Source organism: Bombina bombina, chromosome 1 (genome assembly GCF_027579735.1).
Source record: "Bombina bombina isolate aBomBom1 chromosome 1, aBomBom1.pri, whole genome shotgun sequence".
NCBI lineage: Eukaryota > Metazoa > Chordata > Amphibia > Anura > Bombinatoridae > Bombina > Bombina bombina.
This window is the reverse complement of record NC_069499.1, coordinates 1,536,320,367-1,536,339,019: the sequence shown is the minus strand read 5'-3', so window position 1 is coordinate 1,536,339,019 and position 18,653 is coordinate 1,536,320,367. Positions and strand designations below refer to the sequence as shown.

Genomic DNA, 18,653 nt, shown 5'->3' with positions numbered 1-18,653 from the left:
CTCAGCTGCTGATTGGTGCATACAGTACTGACAATGCTTGAGCTTCAATAAGGGCCCAAGGTATACACATAACAATTAGAGCTTCTGAAACAAATTCAGTGACAACTGAGAAATAACTAAATAAAAAGCAGACTTTTTAAAATGATTGCTTATTGTTTAAAAAATATATTTCATACATTTATGTTTCTTTAGTTTATCATCTTCAATCCAATGTTAAACTTGTACTATGATGTAGTATATATTGATGGTGTTCAGTATATCTCACCTGCATTTTGCTTCCAGATGCTTCCTTCTTCTTCCCAGAATCCCCAGCAGCAGCAATTGTTGCAAAATACTGGATGACCCGTTTCGTGTTCACAGTTTTTCCCGCTCCAGACTCTCCGCTGTGGTTTTGACAGAAAAAAATGAAAATTAGTGAAAGTAGTTTAATTAATGAAGAAACAAACAAAATAGGTATTGTTTTATCAGTTTTAGAAATAAAACTCTAAAAACAGAACGTCTGTTTCTTGCATACTTACGTGATAAGAATAGACTGATTTTCACGATCTGTTGGGAAAAAAAATCTTTATTTTAATTATAAATTCCAGAAAAACTCAGTAAGATGTACAAATTAATACAGGAAGACTAAAACACTGATATCTATGAACCATTATCAAGAGGTAGTTCTTGAACACAAAGGGTGGAGCATGTATCTTGCAAGGGGAGCTAAATGTATGTTTATAGCTTAGAATTTGCTGTGCACACTTTAGGCGAGATTACGAGTGACACGATTACTGTTGCACACAAGCGATATTGTGTTTTTCTCAGCTTTTCGCGTGCAACGGAAATAGCGCACATATTATGAGTTGAAAGTAAACTAATTTGCTTGAGCACAATCATAATTTATGCTTGTTGGGTTAGCGCGACTTGGGAGTTTGCGTAAAAGGTAGGAGAAAAAAACAAAGTTGCATTAAACACAAACAATGAATACATGATAAAGTACAGTTATACTAATATAAACACTATCTGATAAAAATGTATTTTAAAAATGTATAAGAGTTGCAAAGGGCTTTAACATATTATATATATATATACATATATATATATATATATATATATATATATATATATATATATATATATATACTGTATATATATATGCATACACCTACATGTCTAAATATGTGTGTGTATGTATTTGTGTGTATATATGTGTATATTTGTATTTAAACACATAAATAAATATCTAGACATATCTAGACATAAATATATAAGTGCATTGGAGCCCTTTAACATTAAGAAGATGAAAACATGAGAAAGCATATTATATATATTATATATATTATTATATTCATATTTAATAAAGGTTTTTACTATGTATTTAACTATGTATTTACGGTCATTTTTTCATATTTGAATGTTCTGCACTTGTTCTGAAAATGTACTGCAGAATATGTTCTAAGTATTTCTAAATAGATATTCCTATATACAGTATATGTGTGTGTGTATGTATATATATATATATATATATATATATAAAATCATGTATATATAGTTATAGATATATGTTGTACCAAACTACCATCAGAAACATGTAGAAATATGTATTTATAAATAAATAGAACATATTCTTGTGTGTACAGAACATTGGAATGTGAAATATTCATATTTTCATGTTGGTTTATCACAAATGAGAAAAAACGATTGTGTTTGCGCGAGAGTGGGATGTTTTTTTTTCCCACTTTTTTCCTCCCTTGACTCCTATGGGGGAATACGTGAACATAAACGCGATATTCTAACTTCAGATTTTTACTTTAAACTCAAACAATATGAGAGCAACCCGACGAGTGCAAAAATGTTACTTACTAATGTAATTAACACTCAAGGGGGTTTGTTAATTTGAGCTGTACTTGTAATCTACCCCAAAATATTCAAAAATATTTATTAAAATGATTAAAAATTATAGATATATTTTAGGGATTGTTTAGAATATGTTACAGTATGTTTAATACTATTTAATATTTTTTATTAATATATTTTAATATTTGATATTTAATATTTCAATAACGCATTGAAGTTAGCAATTCTTCATGTGCACTAAACCCTGATACGAATCACACACATTTTACATTCCTATCTATCCCTCTGTACACATATCCATCCATTCTTAAAGGGACAGTTTACAGAATTTGTATTTAAAAAGATAGATAATTCATTTTTTTACCCATTCCCCAGTTTTGCTCAATCAACACAGTTATATTAATATACTTTTTACCTCTGTAATGACCTTGTATCTACTTACTGTTATCTACTCTTACTGTTTGTTCACCTACTGGTCTATCCTCCCATATATTTACCAAACCATTTTATATAACATGGATGGACCTCTCAGTTACTTTGCTATCTGTTGAGCCATGTACCTTTCTTAAATCTTTCCATTTAAGTTATTTGTCCAGTCATATGCTTGACTGTTTCTATTAAATAGCTCTATTTCAACCATACACATATCTTTCTATCCATTCATATACTGGTCTACCCATACATACATATACATCTGTTTTTCTAACCAGCCATACATATCTCTGTCTATAAATTCATATACCGGTCTACCTATTTATACACTTACACTTTTTTGTCTAACCAACCATACACATGTAATTTTTAGTCTCACCAATCTGTGTATTACTTACGTACATGCATTCGCCATGGCCTTACCAGTCAACATGAATTGATAGGCGTTGTCAGAGATGGAAAAGATGTGAGGTGGAGTCTCCATGCGCTTCTTGCCTCTGTACGCATTAACCACCTCAGGGTTGTACACTGGCAGCGACTTGTAGGGGTTTACAGTAACACAAAATAGTCCCGAGTAAGTCTGGCCCAATAGAAGAAAAATAAATATTTGAAATGCTTTCCCATTATTGTAGTGTTTTTTTTAGGAATATCAATAAATAGATAATCACACCTTATGGGTCCAGGGTAAGATCTTATATATTTAGCTATATCATTTTTTTCTCTATTATGATAGCATAGAACTATAAATCAACCTAAAATATAGGGATTGTTATAAACATACAACTAACTGAAAACACAGATGTCATAACAAATGATGCACATACTGATATATATGTTTTGATAATCTGTTCTGTTTCATGAAAAACTGCAACTACTTTTTGTGGTGATTTTTGGCTTTATTATCCAATGTCCTGGAATGTTCCTCAATATTTTAATGGTTTATTAGCAACTTACAGCAAGGTTTGCTGCTTGATATAACAGCTCATAATGTTGTAGGTATATTAATTTACCTTCAACTTGAAAAAGTTCAATAAACTAAACAGCTTGATTTTCATCAATAGCCCCCATAAAGGCACAACATTTAAAAAAAAATCTTTGTCAATCAGTTCTATAAAATGTTTCATTTTTGCTAATTCTTCTGAATATTAAAACAAACACACATACACATTATTTAACCTGATCAGAGCCTTTTCTCTTTCATTAAATGGTGCTTGTTCAACTGCTACTATTAAAATGTTTCTAATTAAAGGGTCTGAATTCAAACATAGGGGTATATTTATTAAACTGCGAATGCAACTGTTTCCGTGCGAGCCTTTATGCTCGCCGGAAATAAAAGTTAAGAAGTTGCTCCTGAACTCATCCGCCACCTCTGAAGTGGCGGACAGCAATCATACCGATCGGATATGATCGGGATGATTGACACCCCCTGCTAGCGGGCTATTGGCCACGAATGTGCAGGGGGCAGCATTGCACAAGCATTTAACTAGAAATGCTTGTGCAATGATAAATGCTGACAGCGTATGCTGTCAGCATTTAGCAATGTCTGGCGGACATGATCTGCTACAGTAGATCATATCTGTCCGACATTTAATAAATCTACACCATAGAGTTTACAGACAAAGGATGATTACTGATAATGACAAATGGTAAATGTATTCTTTATTGAGGAAGCACATTCAAGATACATTAAGCTTTACATTCCAGCTTTTTAAATAAAGATAGCAGGAGAACGAAGAACATTTGATAATAGGAATAAATTAGAAAGCTGCTTAAAATTGCATGCTCTATCTGAATCATTAAAGAAAAAAAAATGTGGGTTTAGTGTCCCTTTTATCAGTTGGAGCCAGATTACAAGTGGATCGCTAAATAGTGATATTTGCACTCCACTTTGTAATACCAGCGCACTCTAATGTGCACTGGTATTACAAGTGTGGTGCAATGCGCTTCCGTAGGCTCCAATGGGAGCCTCATTCTGCTGGCAGAGATGGCATCAGAACCTCGCACAGCAAAATGATAAGTCGCACAACGATGGGCAGTCTTTTTAAATATATATGTATATGATTATATACATAATATATTTATCTGTTAATATGTGTATATACACATATTAACAGATAAATATATATGTTTATAAGCATATACATATATATTTACTGGGAACACACAGTTACCATAGGCCGCAATGTAAAGGCACTTTACACCTACTTTAAATGCCTAGTGCAGTTTTTTTCTTTTTATTAAAAAAAAAATGCTAGATATTTTTTAATAAAAAACTATAATGCCCTCTATTTTGAGGGCATTTGGCGAACTTTTAGAAAATTTACCAGAGATTGGATTTCTGGATAATTTTCTGAGCGCTAATTAATACTGAGCGCTTGTGATAGCAATAATAAGCCACTTGTAATAGCTAGTTATTTTTGGTGTTCCCGCAAACAAGCACATTTGCCCATTTGCGGGAACCCAATAATTAAGCGCTTCACTTGTAAGCTAGCCCTAAAATGTATGGTATGAGAAAACTAAATATTTTTGTAATAATATTTATAGATGACTTGATGTTACCACTTGTTCCTTGTATGTGTGAGGTTTGTATCTGTAACTCAAATATATTTCTTTATAACAATCTATCCATAATGTTCCAAGGTTTGCTATATATTATTTGTTTATGGTTGGCGATAACTAATATTTGCCATTAAATTCAAGCTATTGCAGCATGTGTCTCCCATTTACTATAAAGTTAGCATTTGTCCAGGTTTTTTGGTAAACACCTGGTCATGTTCCAGTTGAAAGTTATAGCAAGATCTATTTATTTTTTTTACTCCAAATATTTTTATCCATTGATGATTTGTGAACTTAATGTTATCAGCCCTAATATTTTACATTTGTGCTTTGGCTATTGGGTTGTGCTTACATAGATCATCCAGGCTGCATACCGCTCCTTCAGATTATACAAGACAGATGGCTCATTAAGGTGAGTAAGTAATGCCATGTCTTCAAGTTTATCAAATTTAGGAGGATTCATAGGATACACATCGTCTTCCTTCACAGTAACAACCTATAGCATAGAAGGAATATTTATAAGTAAACAATATAAGTGTTAATCAGGTTGTTTGAAAGTAGTTCACAATAACATCATTAGACAATAATAATCATAGACACAAAGAAGTACATATGAAATTACTAAAGATTTAAATTTCATTAAATATAATCTGGTACAATAAATTACAAATAAAAAAATAATCACCGCCCACATTTATAAAAGCTATTATTAGGCAATAAGGAATTTGCAACAAAAAGCCATTTTACTGTTTGCATGTGTATGAGTCTAATGAAAAATGTATCTGCATAATTTTTAAATTAATATAAATAAACAAATATTGAATCAGCAAAATCAGCAGATACAGATTAGTGATGTCGCAAACCTAAAAATTTCGGTTTGCGAACAGCGGACTCGAACTTCCGGTATTGTTCGCGAACCGGCGAACCGCGCAAACCACCATTGACTTCAATAGGCAGGCGAACTTTAAAACCTACAAGGACTCTTTCTGGCCACAATAGTGATGGAAAAGTTGTTTCAAGTGGACTAACACCGGGACTGTGGCATGCTGGAGGGGGATCCCTGGCAAAACTCCCATGGAAAATTACATAGTTTATGCAGAGTCTGCTTTTAACCCATAAAGGGCCTAAATCACCTAATATTCCCAAATTGTTTGCAATAACGTGCTGCCAGGCAGGAGGAACTGCAATTTAATGGCACTAGGAGACTGAAGATTTGCAGTCAAAAAACTTATGATTTTAAATTTTTTCTATACTGTTACAAGAAATATGATTGCTGAAACTAATTGGCTAGTTGGGCCTGGCACACAGGCTGTCAGGCAGGAGGAAAGTGCAATTCAATGGCACGAGCAAACTGATGATTCACAAGCGAACAATTTTTTACTTTTAAAGATTAACAATACTGTTACAACAACTATGATTGGTGTAACTAGTTGGCAAGTCGGCCTGGCACACAGGCTGGCAGGCAGGAGGGAACTGCAATTCAATGGCACTACTAGACTAGACTGCAGATTCACAGTCAAAAAAGTGATGATTTAAAATTTTTTATATACTGTTATAACAACTATGATTGGTGGCACTAATTGGCTAGTTGGGCCTGCCACACAGGCTGGCAGGCAGGAGGGAAATGCAATTCAATGGCACTACTATACTGCAGATTCACAGTAAAAAAAGTGATGATTTATAATTTTTTCAATACTGTTAAAACAACTATGATTGGTGGCACTAATTGCCTAGTTGGGCCTGGCACACAGGCTGGCAGGCAGGAGGATAGTGCAATTCAATGGCACAAGCAAACTGATGATTCACAATCGAATAATGTTTAATTTTAAAGATTAACAATACTGTTACAACAACTATGATTGGTGGCACTAATTGGCTAGTTGGGCCTGGCACACAGGCTGGCAGGCAGGAGGAAACTGCAATTCAATGGCACTAGGAGACTGAAGATTTACAGTCAAAAAAATTAGGATTTAAAATTTTTTATATGCTGTTACAAGAAATATGATTGGTGCCACTAATTGGCTAGTTGGGCCTGGCACACAGGCTGGCAGGCAGGAGGAAAGTGCAATTCAATGGCACAAGCAAAATGATGATTCACAATCGAACAATGTTTAATTTTAAATATTAACAATACTGTTACAACAACTATGATTTGTGGCACTAATTGGGTAGTTGGGCCTGGCACACAGTCTGGCAGGCAGGAGGGAACTGCAATTCAATGGCACTACTAGACTGCAGATTCAAAGTAAAAAAAGTGATGATTTACAATGTTTTCAATACTGTTACAACAACTATAATTGGTGGCACTAATTGGCTAGTTGGGCCTGGCGCACAGGCTAGCAGATATGAGTCGTGGCTGGTAGGTAGGGCAGCAATTTAACACAGTATGCTGTGTAAGTGAGAAAAACACAGGCCTGATAGAAAATTAAGTTAGATTACACTAGCAAAATAATTTAAAAGTTTATATTTTAATATTAAAATAATGTTAAGCAGTGCACATATGAGTGGTGGCACTGGCTGGCTGCTACGTAGGGCAGCAATTAACAACAGTATGCTCTGTAAGTCAGATAGACAGTTAGACACAGGCCTGATTGAAAATAAAATTAGATTACACTAGCATAATGATTTAAAGATTTTTTGGGGGAATTTAAAGTAAAAGGTTAAGCACATATGAGTCGTGGCTGATAGCCTTGGAAGGGCAGCTATTAAAAACAGTAGGCTGTGTAAGTCAGATACACACACGCCTGATAGAAAATACAATTAGATTACACTAGAAAAATGATTTAAAGTTTTTTTTTGGGGGGGGAATTTAAAAAAAGGTTAAACACATATGAGTCGTGGCTCATAGACTAGGGAGGGCAGCAATTAAACACAGTATGCTCTGTAAGTCAGCAAAACACACAGGCCTGATAGAAAATTATATTAGATTACACTAACAAAAAAATGTAAAAGTTTTTTTTTTTTAAATTTATAATAAGGTGAAGCAGATCTGAGTGGTGGCTGCCTGGCACAGAGCAATTAACCAAAAGACTGAAAAAAAATATATGTATATATATAAGTATATGCTGTGTGAGCCAGACAGACACAGGCCTGATAGAAAATGTAATTAGATTACACTAGCAAAATGATTTTAAAGTTTTTTTTTAAATTTAAAATAATGTTATAAGCGGATATGACCACTGGTAGCTGGCACAGAGCAATGAACCAGAGTATATGCTGTGTGACACAGGCCTGATAGAAAATGAAAATAAATTACACTAGCAAAATAATTTCAAATTTTTGTTGGTTAAATTTAAACTAATGTTGTTAGGCAGATATCAGTGGTGGCACTAATCACAGCAACAGCATATGATGTGAGCCTTACACACAGGCTGAAAGCCAGGCAAATGCTAATAAAAATACGAAGAAAAAAAAAACGGCTGGAATTATAGCCCTAAAAAGGGCTTTTTGGGGTGCTGTCCTTGCAGCAGAGATGAGATGAGTCCTTCTGGACTGTAGTGGACACTAAATACACTAGCCTAGCTATGTATTTCCCTATAATGTCAGCAGCACAACAACAACACGTCCTCTCACTAACAAAGCAAGGTCGTTATGAGTCTAAAATGGCTGCTGCCAAGAAGCTGGGAGGGTCTGTGAGGGAGTGTCTGATGTTGATTGGCTCTAATGTGTCAGAAGGCTGTGACATACAGGGTCAAAGTTTCCTCAATGATTACACATAGGGGGCGGATCAAACATCGCATGTGTTCGCCCACAGCCGCAAACGCGAACAAGCTATGTTCGCCGTGAACCGTTCGCGGGCGAACAGTTCAGGACATCACTAATACAGATATTTATATCACTGTATGGAGCGTAACGCATATACTTAACAGATAAAAACTGCTCAACAAAGTATCCAACATTATAGTCACCAAAAGCAGGGGCTAATCTTCAAAGACTCAAGTATGATAAACCTGTTTGTCCCAGGTGATTTTCCCAACAGTCCTCAATATGTAGAAGGAGGTGTTAATAGTAGAGCACCTTTTCCATAGAGATGCCGCTGTACAAAATCATATGGGTCTCTTGTCCATATGAAGGTATACTGCAGGTGTACACAAGTGGAGGGTGGGAGACAGTGCAAACTCCAAATCAAGGTGTTATAAAACAATCAATTTATTGCACATATAAAAAATATGCTTACCAGAGGTAAGAAGTTTACAAGAAGTGAAAATATATCAAATGCTGCATAAGCGTCCAAAGAACTCCTTCAATCAATTTTCGCCAGAGTTGAATTTACTCAGACTGCCATGCATTATGTGTTCAAGACCGTTCTACTTTGTGTCAAAAACATATTTTAAAAAAACGATTAATAACGGCATTATTTAAAGAAGACATAAACAAACATAATTATAAAAACACTTATAAATACAAGTACAATTAGAATATTGTCACAATAAAAGAAATAAAGGAGAAAAAATAGATTTCATCATTATAATCTAAATTGCTACTGATTTTATAAAATACTGATGTTATAAAAATACCGACGTATACCATATTAGAAAACATTACCAGAGATAAAAAGCTAAATATTACCAGAGATAAAAAGCTAAATATTTTGTGAACAAAGATTACACACATTTGTTTACACACTTATTTACACTTGTTTTATAGGAAAGCTTGTACGTCTAGGTCTAATTTTTTTTCCTTTTGGACAGAGACTTTTTAATTTATAGATCCATTCTGTCTCTTTTTGCTGAAGTACTCTAAGTCTATCTCGTGTGGCTTATTCCACTGATGTCCCCACCAAGTATTGTTTTAAATTGATTATGGCACACAAGCACCTAGATTACGGGTTTTGCGTTAGAGGCTGTGCGGTGCTAACAAGCAGTTTTCCCTCACCGCTCACTTACCTACAGCGCTGGTATTACGAGTTTTCAGAAACCCGTCGTTACAAGACTAGAAGTGAGCATTGAGCAAAATTTTGCTCATTACCGCACTCCAATACCAGTGCTGCTTAAGTCAGCGGTGAGCTGGTGTAACGTGCTTGTGCACGGTTTCCCCATAGGAATCAACGGGGAGAGCCGGCTGAAAAAAAGTCTAACACCTGCAAAAAAGCAGCGTCAAAAATCCTTAACGCAGCCCCATTGATTCCTATGGGGAAATAAAATTTATGTTTACACCTAACACCCTAACATGAACCCCGAGTGTAAACACCCCTAATCTTACACTTATTAAACCTTAATCTGCCGCCCCCGACATCGCCGACACCTACATTCTAATTATTAACCCCTAATCTGCCGCTCCGGACACTGCTGCCACCTACATTATACTTATGAACCCCTAATCTTCTGCCCCCAACATTGCCGACACCTACATTATATTTATTAACCCCTAATCTGCAGCCCCCAATGTCGCCGCCACCTACCTACACTTATTAACCCCTAATCTGCCGCCTCCAACGTCGCCACCACTATAATAAACATATTAACCCCTAAACCGCTGCACTCCCACCTCCCAAACATTAGTTAAATAGTATTAACCCCAAATCTGCCGGCCCTAACATCGCCGCCACCTACCTACATTTATTAACCTCTAATCTGCTGCCCCCAATGTCGCCGCCACTATATTGAAGTTATTAATCCCAAAACCTAAGTCTAACCGTAAACCTAACACCCCCTAACTTAAATATAATTTAAATAAATCGAAATAAATATTACTATCATTAACTAAATTATTCCTATTTAAAACTAAATACTTACCTATAAAATAAACCCTAAGGTAGCTACAATATATCTAATAGTTACATTGTAGCTAGCTTAGGAATTATTTTTATTTTACAGGCAAGTTTGTATTTATTTTAACTAGGTAGAATAGTTATTAAATAGTTATAAACTATTTAATTACTACCTAGTTAAAATAAAGACAAATTTACCTGTAAAATAAAACCTAACCTAAGTTACACTAACACCTAACACTACACTATAATTAAATAAATTAACTTAATTAAATACAATTACCTAAATTAAATTAATTAGCTAAAGTACAAAAAACAAACAAACACTAAATTACAGAAAATAATAAACAAATTACAGAAAATTAAACTAATTACACCTAATCTAATAGCCCTATTAAAATAAAAAGCCCCCCCAAAGTAAAAAAAAAACCTAGCCTAAACTAAACTACCAATAGCCCTTAAAAGGGCCTTTTTGTGGGGCATTTCCCAAAGTAATCAGCTCTTTTACCTGTAAAAAAAAAAAATACAAACAACCCCCCCAACAGTAAAACCCACCACCCATACAACCAACCCCCCAAATAAAATACTAGCTAAAAAAACCTAAGCTCCCCATTGTCCTGAAAAGGGCATTTGGATGGGCATTGCCCTTAAATGGGCAGTTAGCTCTTTTGCCATCCAAACCCTAATCTAAAAAATAAAACCCACCCAATACACCCTTAAAAAAAACCTAACACTAACCCCCTGAAGATCGACTTACCGGTAGACGTCTTCATCCAAGCCGGGCGAAGTGGTCCTCCAGACGGGCAGAAGTCTGCATCCAAGCTGGGCAGAAGTGGTCCTCCAGACGGCATCTTCTATCTTCATCCATCCGGCGCAGAGCAGGTCCATCTTCAAGACATCCGACGCGGAGCATCCTCTTCATCCGACGACTAAAACAGAATGAAGGTACCTTTATGTGACGTCATCCAAGATTGCGTCCCTTAGATTCCGATTGGCTGATAGAATTAAGGTTGAAAAAATCCTATTGGCTGATGCAATCAGCCAAAAGGATTGAAGTTCAATCCTATTCGCTGATCCAATCATCAGCCAATGCATCATGCATCAGCCAATAGGATTTTGTCAACCTTAATTCCAATTGGCTGATAGAATTCTATCAGCCAATCAGAATCTAAGGGACGCCATCTTGGATGACATCACTTAAAGGTACCTTCATTCTGTTTTAGTCATCAGATGAAGAGGATGCTTCGCGTCGGATGTCTTGAAGATGGACCCGCTCAGCGCCGGATGGATGAAGATAGAAGATGCCGTCTGGATGAAGACTTCTGCCCGTCTGGAGGACCACTTCACCCGGCCTGGATGAAGATGTCTCCCAGTAAGTTGATCTTCAGGGGGTTAGTGTTAGGTTTTTTTAAGGGTGTATTGGGTGGGTTTTATTTTTTAGATTAGGGTTTGGGTGGCAAAAGAACTGCCCTTTTAAGGGCAATGCCCATCCAAATGCCCTTTTCAGGGCAATGGGGAGCTTAGGTTTTATTAGCTAGTATTTTATTTGGGGGGCTGGTTGTGTGGGTGGTGGGTTTTACTGTTGGGGGGATTGTTTGTATTTTTTTTTACAGGTAAAAGAGCTGATTACTTTGGGGCAATGCCCTGCAAAAGGCCCTTTTAAGGGCTATTGGTAGTTTAGTTTAGGCTAGGGTTTTTTTTATTTTGGGGGGCTTTTTAATTTTAATAGGGCTATTAGATTAGGTGTAATTAGTTTAAATTTCTGTAATTTGTTTATTATTTTCTGTAATTTAGTGTTTGTTTGTTTTTGTACTTTAGCTAATTTAACTTAATGTAGGTAATTGTATTTAATTTAGTTAATTTATTTATTTATAGTGTAGTGTTAGGTGTTAGTGTAACTTAGGTTAGGTTTTATTTTACAGGTAAATTTGTCTTTATTTTAACTAGGTAGTTATTAAATAGTTAATAACTATTTAATAACTATTCTACCTAGTTAAAATAAATACAAACTTGCCTGTAAAATAAAAATAAATCCTAAGCTAGCTACAATGTAACTATTAGTTATATTGTAGCTAGCTTAGGGTTTATTTTATAGGTAAGTATTTAGTTTTAAATAGGAATAATTTAGTTAATGATAGTAATATTTATTTAGATTTATTTAAATTATATTTAAGTTAGGGGGTGTTAGGTTTAGGGTTAGACAGGTTTAGAGGTTAATAACTTTAATATAGTGGCGGCGACATTGGGGGTGGCAGATTAGGGGTTAATAAATGTAGGTAGGTGGCGGCGATGTTAGGGCCGGCAGATTAGGGGTTCATAATATTTAACTAATGGTTGTGAGGTGGGAGTGCGCCGGTTTAGGGGTTAATATGTTTATTATAGTGGCGGCGGCGTTGGGTGTGGCAGATTAGGGGTTAATAAGTGTAAGTAGGTGGCAGCGACATTGTGGGCAGCAGATTATGGGTTAATAAATATAATGTAGGTGTTGGCAATGTTGGGGGCTGCAGATTAGGGGTTCATACATATAATGTAGGTGGCGGCGGTGTCCGGAGCGGCAGATTGGGGTTAAAATTTTTATTTTAGTATTTGCAATGTGGGAGGGCCTCGGTTTAGGGGTTAATAGGTAGTTTATGGGTGTTAGTGTACTTTTTAGCACTTTAGTTATGAGTTTTATGCTACGGCGTTGTACCATAAAACTCTTAACTACTGACGTTTAAATGCGTTAGGACTCTTGACAGGGTAGGGTGTACCGCTCACTTTTTGGCCTCCCAGGAAAGACTTGTATCATATATCAGCTCTATGGAAGTCCCATAGAAAAAAGACTTTACGAAGTTTACGTAAGTCGTTTTGAGGTAAGGCCAAAGAAGTGTGCAGTGCCCCTAAACCTGCAAGACTCGTAATACCAGCGGGTGTAAAAAAGCAGCGTTAGGAACTCTTAACGCTGCTTTTTTGCCCTAACGCACAACTCGTAATCTAGCAGTATGATTCTCAAAACCAGTTTTACAAATGTGAACTGATTTATGTAGGAAGAACCAAACGTAAGATCAGAAAAAGGTTTAATGAGCATTTGTATATATTTAGCTTTTTATCTCTGGTAATATTTAGCTTTTTTATCTCTGGTAATGTTTTCTAATATGGTATGCGTCGGTATTTTATAACAGCAGTATTTTATTATATCAGTAGAAATTTATTTTATAATGATGAAATCTATTTTTTTCTCCTTTATTTCTTTTATTGTGCCAATATTCTGATTGTATTTATAAGTGTTTTTATTATTATGTTTCTTTATGTCTTCTTTAAATAATGCCGTTTTTAATTAGTTTTTTAACATATGTATTTGACAAGAAGTAGATCGGTACTGAACACATAATGCATGGCAGTCTGAGTAAATTACCATGGTTACTTATTTCAAAAGGTAGCACAGGGGTATAAAAGTTCACTCCTTTGCACCTTTGTAAGCATTTTTTGAGAAAGCCCGGACGTTACCTGGCGAAAAACGCGTTAAGATTTTTGGACTGTCCAGGCCTCCGTATCAGCCGGTTGTTTGACACATGTTGCTGGTCGTAAACAGGTTAAGGCTGTTGAACTCTGACGATAATTGATTGGAGTTTTTTGGATGCTTATGCAGCATTTGATATATTTTCACTTCTTGCAAAAAGCATATTTTTTATATGTGCAATAAATCGATTGTTTTATACCACCTTGATTTGGAGTTTCTGCTGTCTCCCACCCCCCACTAATTACTACATATTTGTATTGAGAGGTTTCGGATGTCTCAGAATGCAGCATTCGGCTATTTTCAGAGCTGAATTTATTTGTTTGAAAGTGTAATATACTAAGATCTGGATTTACATAGATTTTAGTGTGATGAACTTTTACAAGCTGAAATCCAAATCTGAAAATTGTCGAATGCCGTGAGCAGCCATCTTCTTCAGCGAGATACCCTATATATGCTCATGCCTACCTATTACTAGAGATGAGCAAATGTTTCCGGACATAAAATAAAAAATAATTAATGGTGGGCTCATTCATTCCTTCTAAATGAATGTTAAATGTTTGCATACAATTTAATTTTCTCTTTTCTTTAAAACAGCTGTTAATTTCTCTCTATATAATGTATCACTTGAATATTTGATCTTGTTATTTGAATTTGTAATACTCCTAAAAACCAATGTATAGATCTAATTCTCTTGAAATATCCAACATGGAGTAATTCCCTGTTGACCCTCGCATGGGCAGACTTCACTTAATTCTCTAAAAACAAAAAAACAAATGATTCTAGAATTTCTCGCAAGTAAAGAGCTGCCCACCATAGAAAGCAATGAAGTTCTCCAGAACGCAGAATATTACAGGGGACAGTGAATGTGGCAGGGATTACCCAAGACTAATTACAACATTATTTTTGAAGCAAATACAAATCAAATAACTCTGTTTTCAGTCTACTTTAACTTGTGTTTGCTTCTTTTTTCATATACATTTCTGATTGTTAAATGAATGCATTGTTGGCCAGATTATAAGTGGAGCGCTAATTAATGCTCCCGCTCTAGCATTAACTGTGCTAAAAGTTAAATTTTTTTGCACGCATCGGGTTGCACTTGTATTATGAGTTGAAAGTAAACTGTTTTTGGTTGTGCACTAACCCGATGAGCGCAAAAAGTAAAACTTAGAATATTGTATGCACGTTTTCCCCATAGAATCAATGAAAAAAAGTGGAACACCAAACTGATGCAAACCTGATCACATTTTCTCATGTGCGCTAACCCAACATGAAAATATGAATGTATCACATTCCAATGTTCTTCACATAAAATATGTTATATTTATTCATAAATACATATTTATATATATATATATATATATATGATATTATTTTGGTACAATCTCTATAACTATATCTATACATACATATATATATATATATATATATATATATATATATATATATATATATATATATATATATATATATGTATATATATATATATACATACATACATACATACATACAATCACCTACATGATTATATATAGGTATAGATATATACAGATATATACAGATATATATATATATATATATATATATATATATATATATATATATATATATATAAATACTGAGAACATATTCCCCTATGTACAGAAGATTGTAATATGAAATATTTACAGCAAATACACTTTATTAAATATAAATATTATATAAATATGATTTTACATGTTTTCATCTACATAAATGCAAAGTGTTCTAATGCACTTGTATATATTTCTATATATGTCTACATATGTATTTATTTGTTTATATGTGTATATGTGTTTGTAAATACATATACACACATATAAATACATATGTACACACACTCTTTAGAGATGTATATGTATGTGTCTCTAGGTTAAAACCCTTTCCACCTGAGATCTCATATCTTTGAGCCTTTATAATAACTAATGTGTGCAATATTTTAACAGTTAACTAGAGCTCTAAGGACGTGGTAATCATTCTAGCAAAAACCGCGATCACTTTATTTTCAACAAACCGTGAGACCTCCGGGTGTATCATATTTAGAGAGTATTATGAGATCTATGAGAGCGATCACTTTATTTTCAACAAACCGTGAGACCTCCGGGTGTATCATATTTAGAGACTATTATGAGATCTATGAGAGCGATCACTTTATTTTCAACAAACCGTGAGACCTCCGGGTGTATCATATTTAGAGAGTATTATGAGATCTATGAGAGCGATCACTTTATTAACAAACCGTGAGACCTCCGGGTGCATCATATTTAGAGAGTATTATGAGATCTATGAGAGCGATCACTTTATTTTCAACAAACCGTGAGACCTCTGGGTGCATCATATTTAGAGAGTATTATGAGATCTATGAGAGCGATCACTTTATTTTTAACAAACCGTGAGACCTCCGGGTGCATCATATTTAGAGAGTATTATGAGATCTATGAGAGCGATCACTTTATTTTTAACAAACCGTGAGACCTCCAGGTGTTTCATATTTAGAGAGTATTATGAGATCTATGAGAGCGATCACTTTATTAACAAACCGTGAGACCTCCGGGTGCATCATATTTAGAGAGTATTATGAGATCTATGAGAGCGATCACTTTATTAACAAACCGTGAGACCTCCGGGTGCATCATATTTAGAGAGTATTATGAGATCTATGAGAGCGATCACTTTATTAACAAACCGTGAGACCTCCGGGTGCATCATATTTAGAGAGTATTATGAGATCTATGAGAGCGATCACTTTATTTTCAACAAACCGTGAGACCTCTGGGTGCATCATATTTAGAGAGTATTATGAGATCTATGAGAGCGATCACTTTATTAACAAACCGTGAGACCTCCGGGTGCATCATATTTAGAGAGTATTATGAGATCTATGAGAGCGATCACTTTATTTTCAACAAACCGTGAGAACTCTGGGTGCATCATATTTAGAGAGTATTATGAGATCTATGAGAGCGATCACTTTATTTTCAACAAACCGTGAGACCTCTGGGTGCATCATATTTAGAGAGTATTATGAGATCTATGAGAGAACTTTAAATTTGCCAAAGGAACATCCCTGTTCAGCCAACTCAAGAAGGCTGCAAGGTTAATTTTGCAATAGGATCTTATACTCTTGGTTACAATTTTAGCATTGTATTATATTTTAGATATAATACAATTTTTTCTTTCATGACTCAGCATTTCATTTTTAACAACTTTACAGTTTACTTCTATTATGAGATTTTCTTCCCTTTCTTGGGGGAAATTAAGTTCCGGAGCGTGCACGTGTCTGCAGCATTATATGGCAGACGTTTTGCAGCAACGCTATACCTTAGCAAGAGCACTAGATGGCAGCACTATTTCCTGTCATGTAGTACTCCAGACATGCGCACGCTACCTATCTAGATATCTGTTCAACAAATAACATGAGAGTGACACAAATTTGATAATAGAAGTCATTTGGATACTTTTTAAAAATAGTTTTCTCTATCTGAATCATGAAAGAAAACAATTGGGTTTCATCTCCCTTAAAAAATGATATAAAACTATCTAATTTAGCTGTATTATTACATGTAAATATTACCTTAATGGCATAAGATATTGTTGTTTAAACTTGGTCCCATCCCCTTTCCAAATTGTCCCATTTTACAGATTCAAATATTCAAAAATCCAAACTATTCTGTAATATTAACTTTTTCCAGTCCCACACAGTTTGGATAAAGGGTTTTCATCTCTATTACATTAATTATGATGCTCATATTGCACTCTCAGTAAACTTTTTTATTGAGTACAATATTGTAAATTATGCACCTCGCCTTTGCATACAGGAATTTAAAGATAAAGGTAAGATTTGTCTTTAGAGAATCTTGAGATTTTAATACGCTGAAATAACAATGGTTCTAAAGAAACATTTAAATGATAGAACAGATGTCAAGGGGAAGAATTATTTTATCACTCCAATGTCACCCAAGGCTGCTTATTACAAGCCCAACCAATGCGCAATGTATGAATGCAAAGCAATGTGCTTTAGTGTAAGCACGTTCTGATAATTTCCGTAAACTATGAAAACATAAGAAAATATAAAAAAAAGAAACATTTTTGACATTGGTTAGAATAATACAGCTACCTTACAGATTCTACTTACATTTCCTCCCCCTGTTTTGACAGTGACGTTCTTCCCATCTTTGCTCTGGATAATTCCTTTCACATACAATTCTTTGCTATCCACAACATAGCAGAAGGTTTTGGCATCAAATTGCTGGTTTTGAGCTTCAATTCGCTCTTTCTCTGACTTACGCAGAAACTGTGCAGCCTGTCCAAAAATCATCATTTCTCTGTCACCGCTCATGTTTACAACTTTCCTAAAACAAAACAAAAATGTGCTTATAAGTCTGTGCTTAAAATAGCAAATTTACAGCAATCACAATGACTATTTGTTCATATTGGGGCATATTTATCAAGCTCCGTATGACGTTATCAAGAAATTATGAGACCGCTGCTCCATAAGTTGTCCGCCTGCTCTGAGGCAGCGGACAAAAATCAACCCGATCGAATACGATCGGGTTGATTGGCACCCCCTGCTAGCGGCCGATTGGCCGCCAATCTGCAGGG

At 35.0% G+C, this 18,653-nt stretch overlaps 1 protein-coding gene across 1 annotated transcript in view; it reads right to left on the bottom strand.

Moving 5' to 3' along the window:
* Positions 1 to 18,390, bottom strand: part of LOC128654585 (myosin-4-like) — a 192,927-nt gene extending 174,537 nt beyond the window's left edge. Inside the window, exons 1-5 of the mRNA XM_053708583.1 lie at positions 18,187 to 18,390; positions 5,180 to 5,323; positions 2,695 to 2,851; positions 519 to 546; positions 266 to 383 (exon numbers count right to left, since the gene is read on the bottom strand). Coding sequence (XP_053564558.1) covers positions 266 to 383; positions 519 to 546; positions 2,695 to 2,851; positions 5,180 to 5,323; positions 18,187 to 18,390 — 651 coding nt within the window. The remainder of the gene's footprint in view (positions 1 to 265; positions 384 to 518; positions 547 to 2,694; positions 2,852 to 5,179; positions 5,324 to 18,186) is intronic.
* Between the last annotated feature and the right edge of the window lie 263 nt (positions 18,391 to 18,653).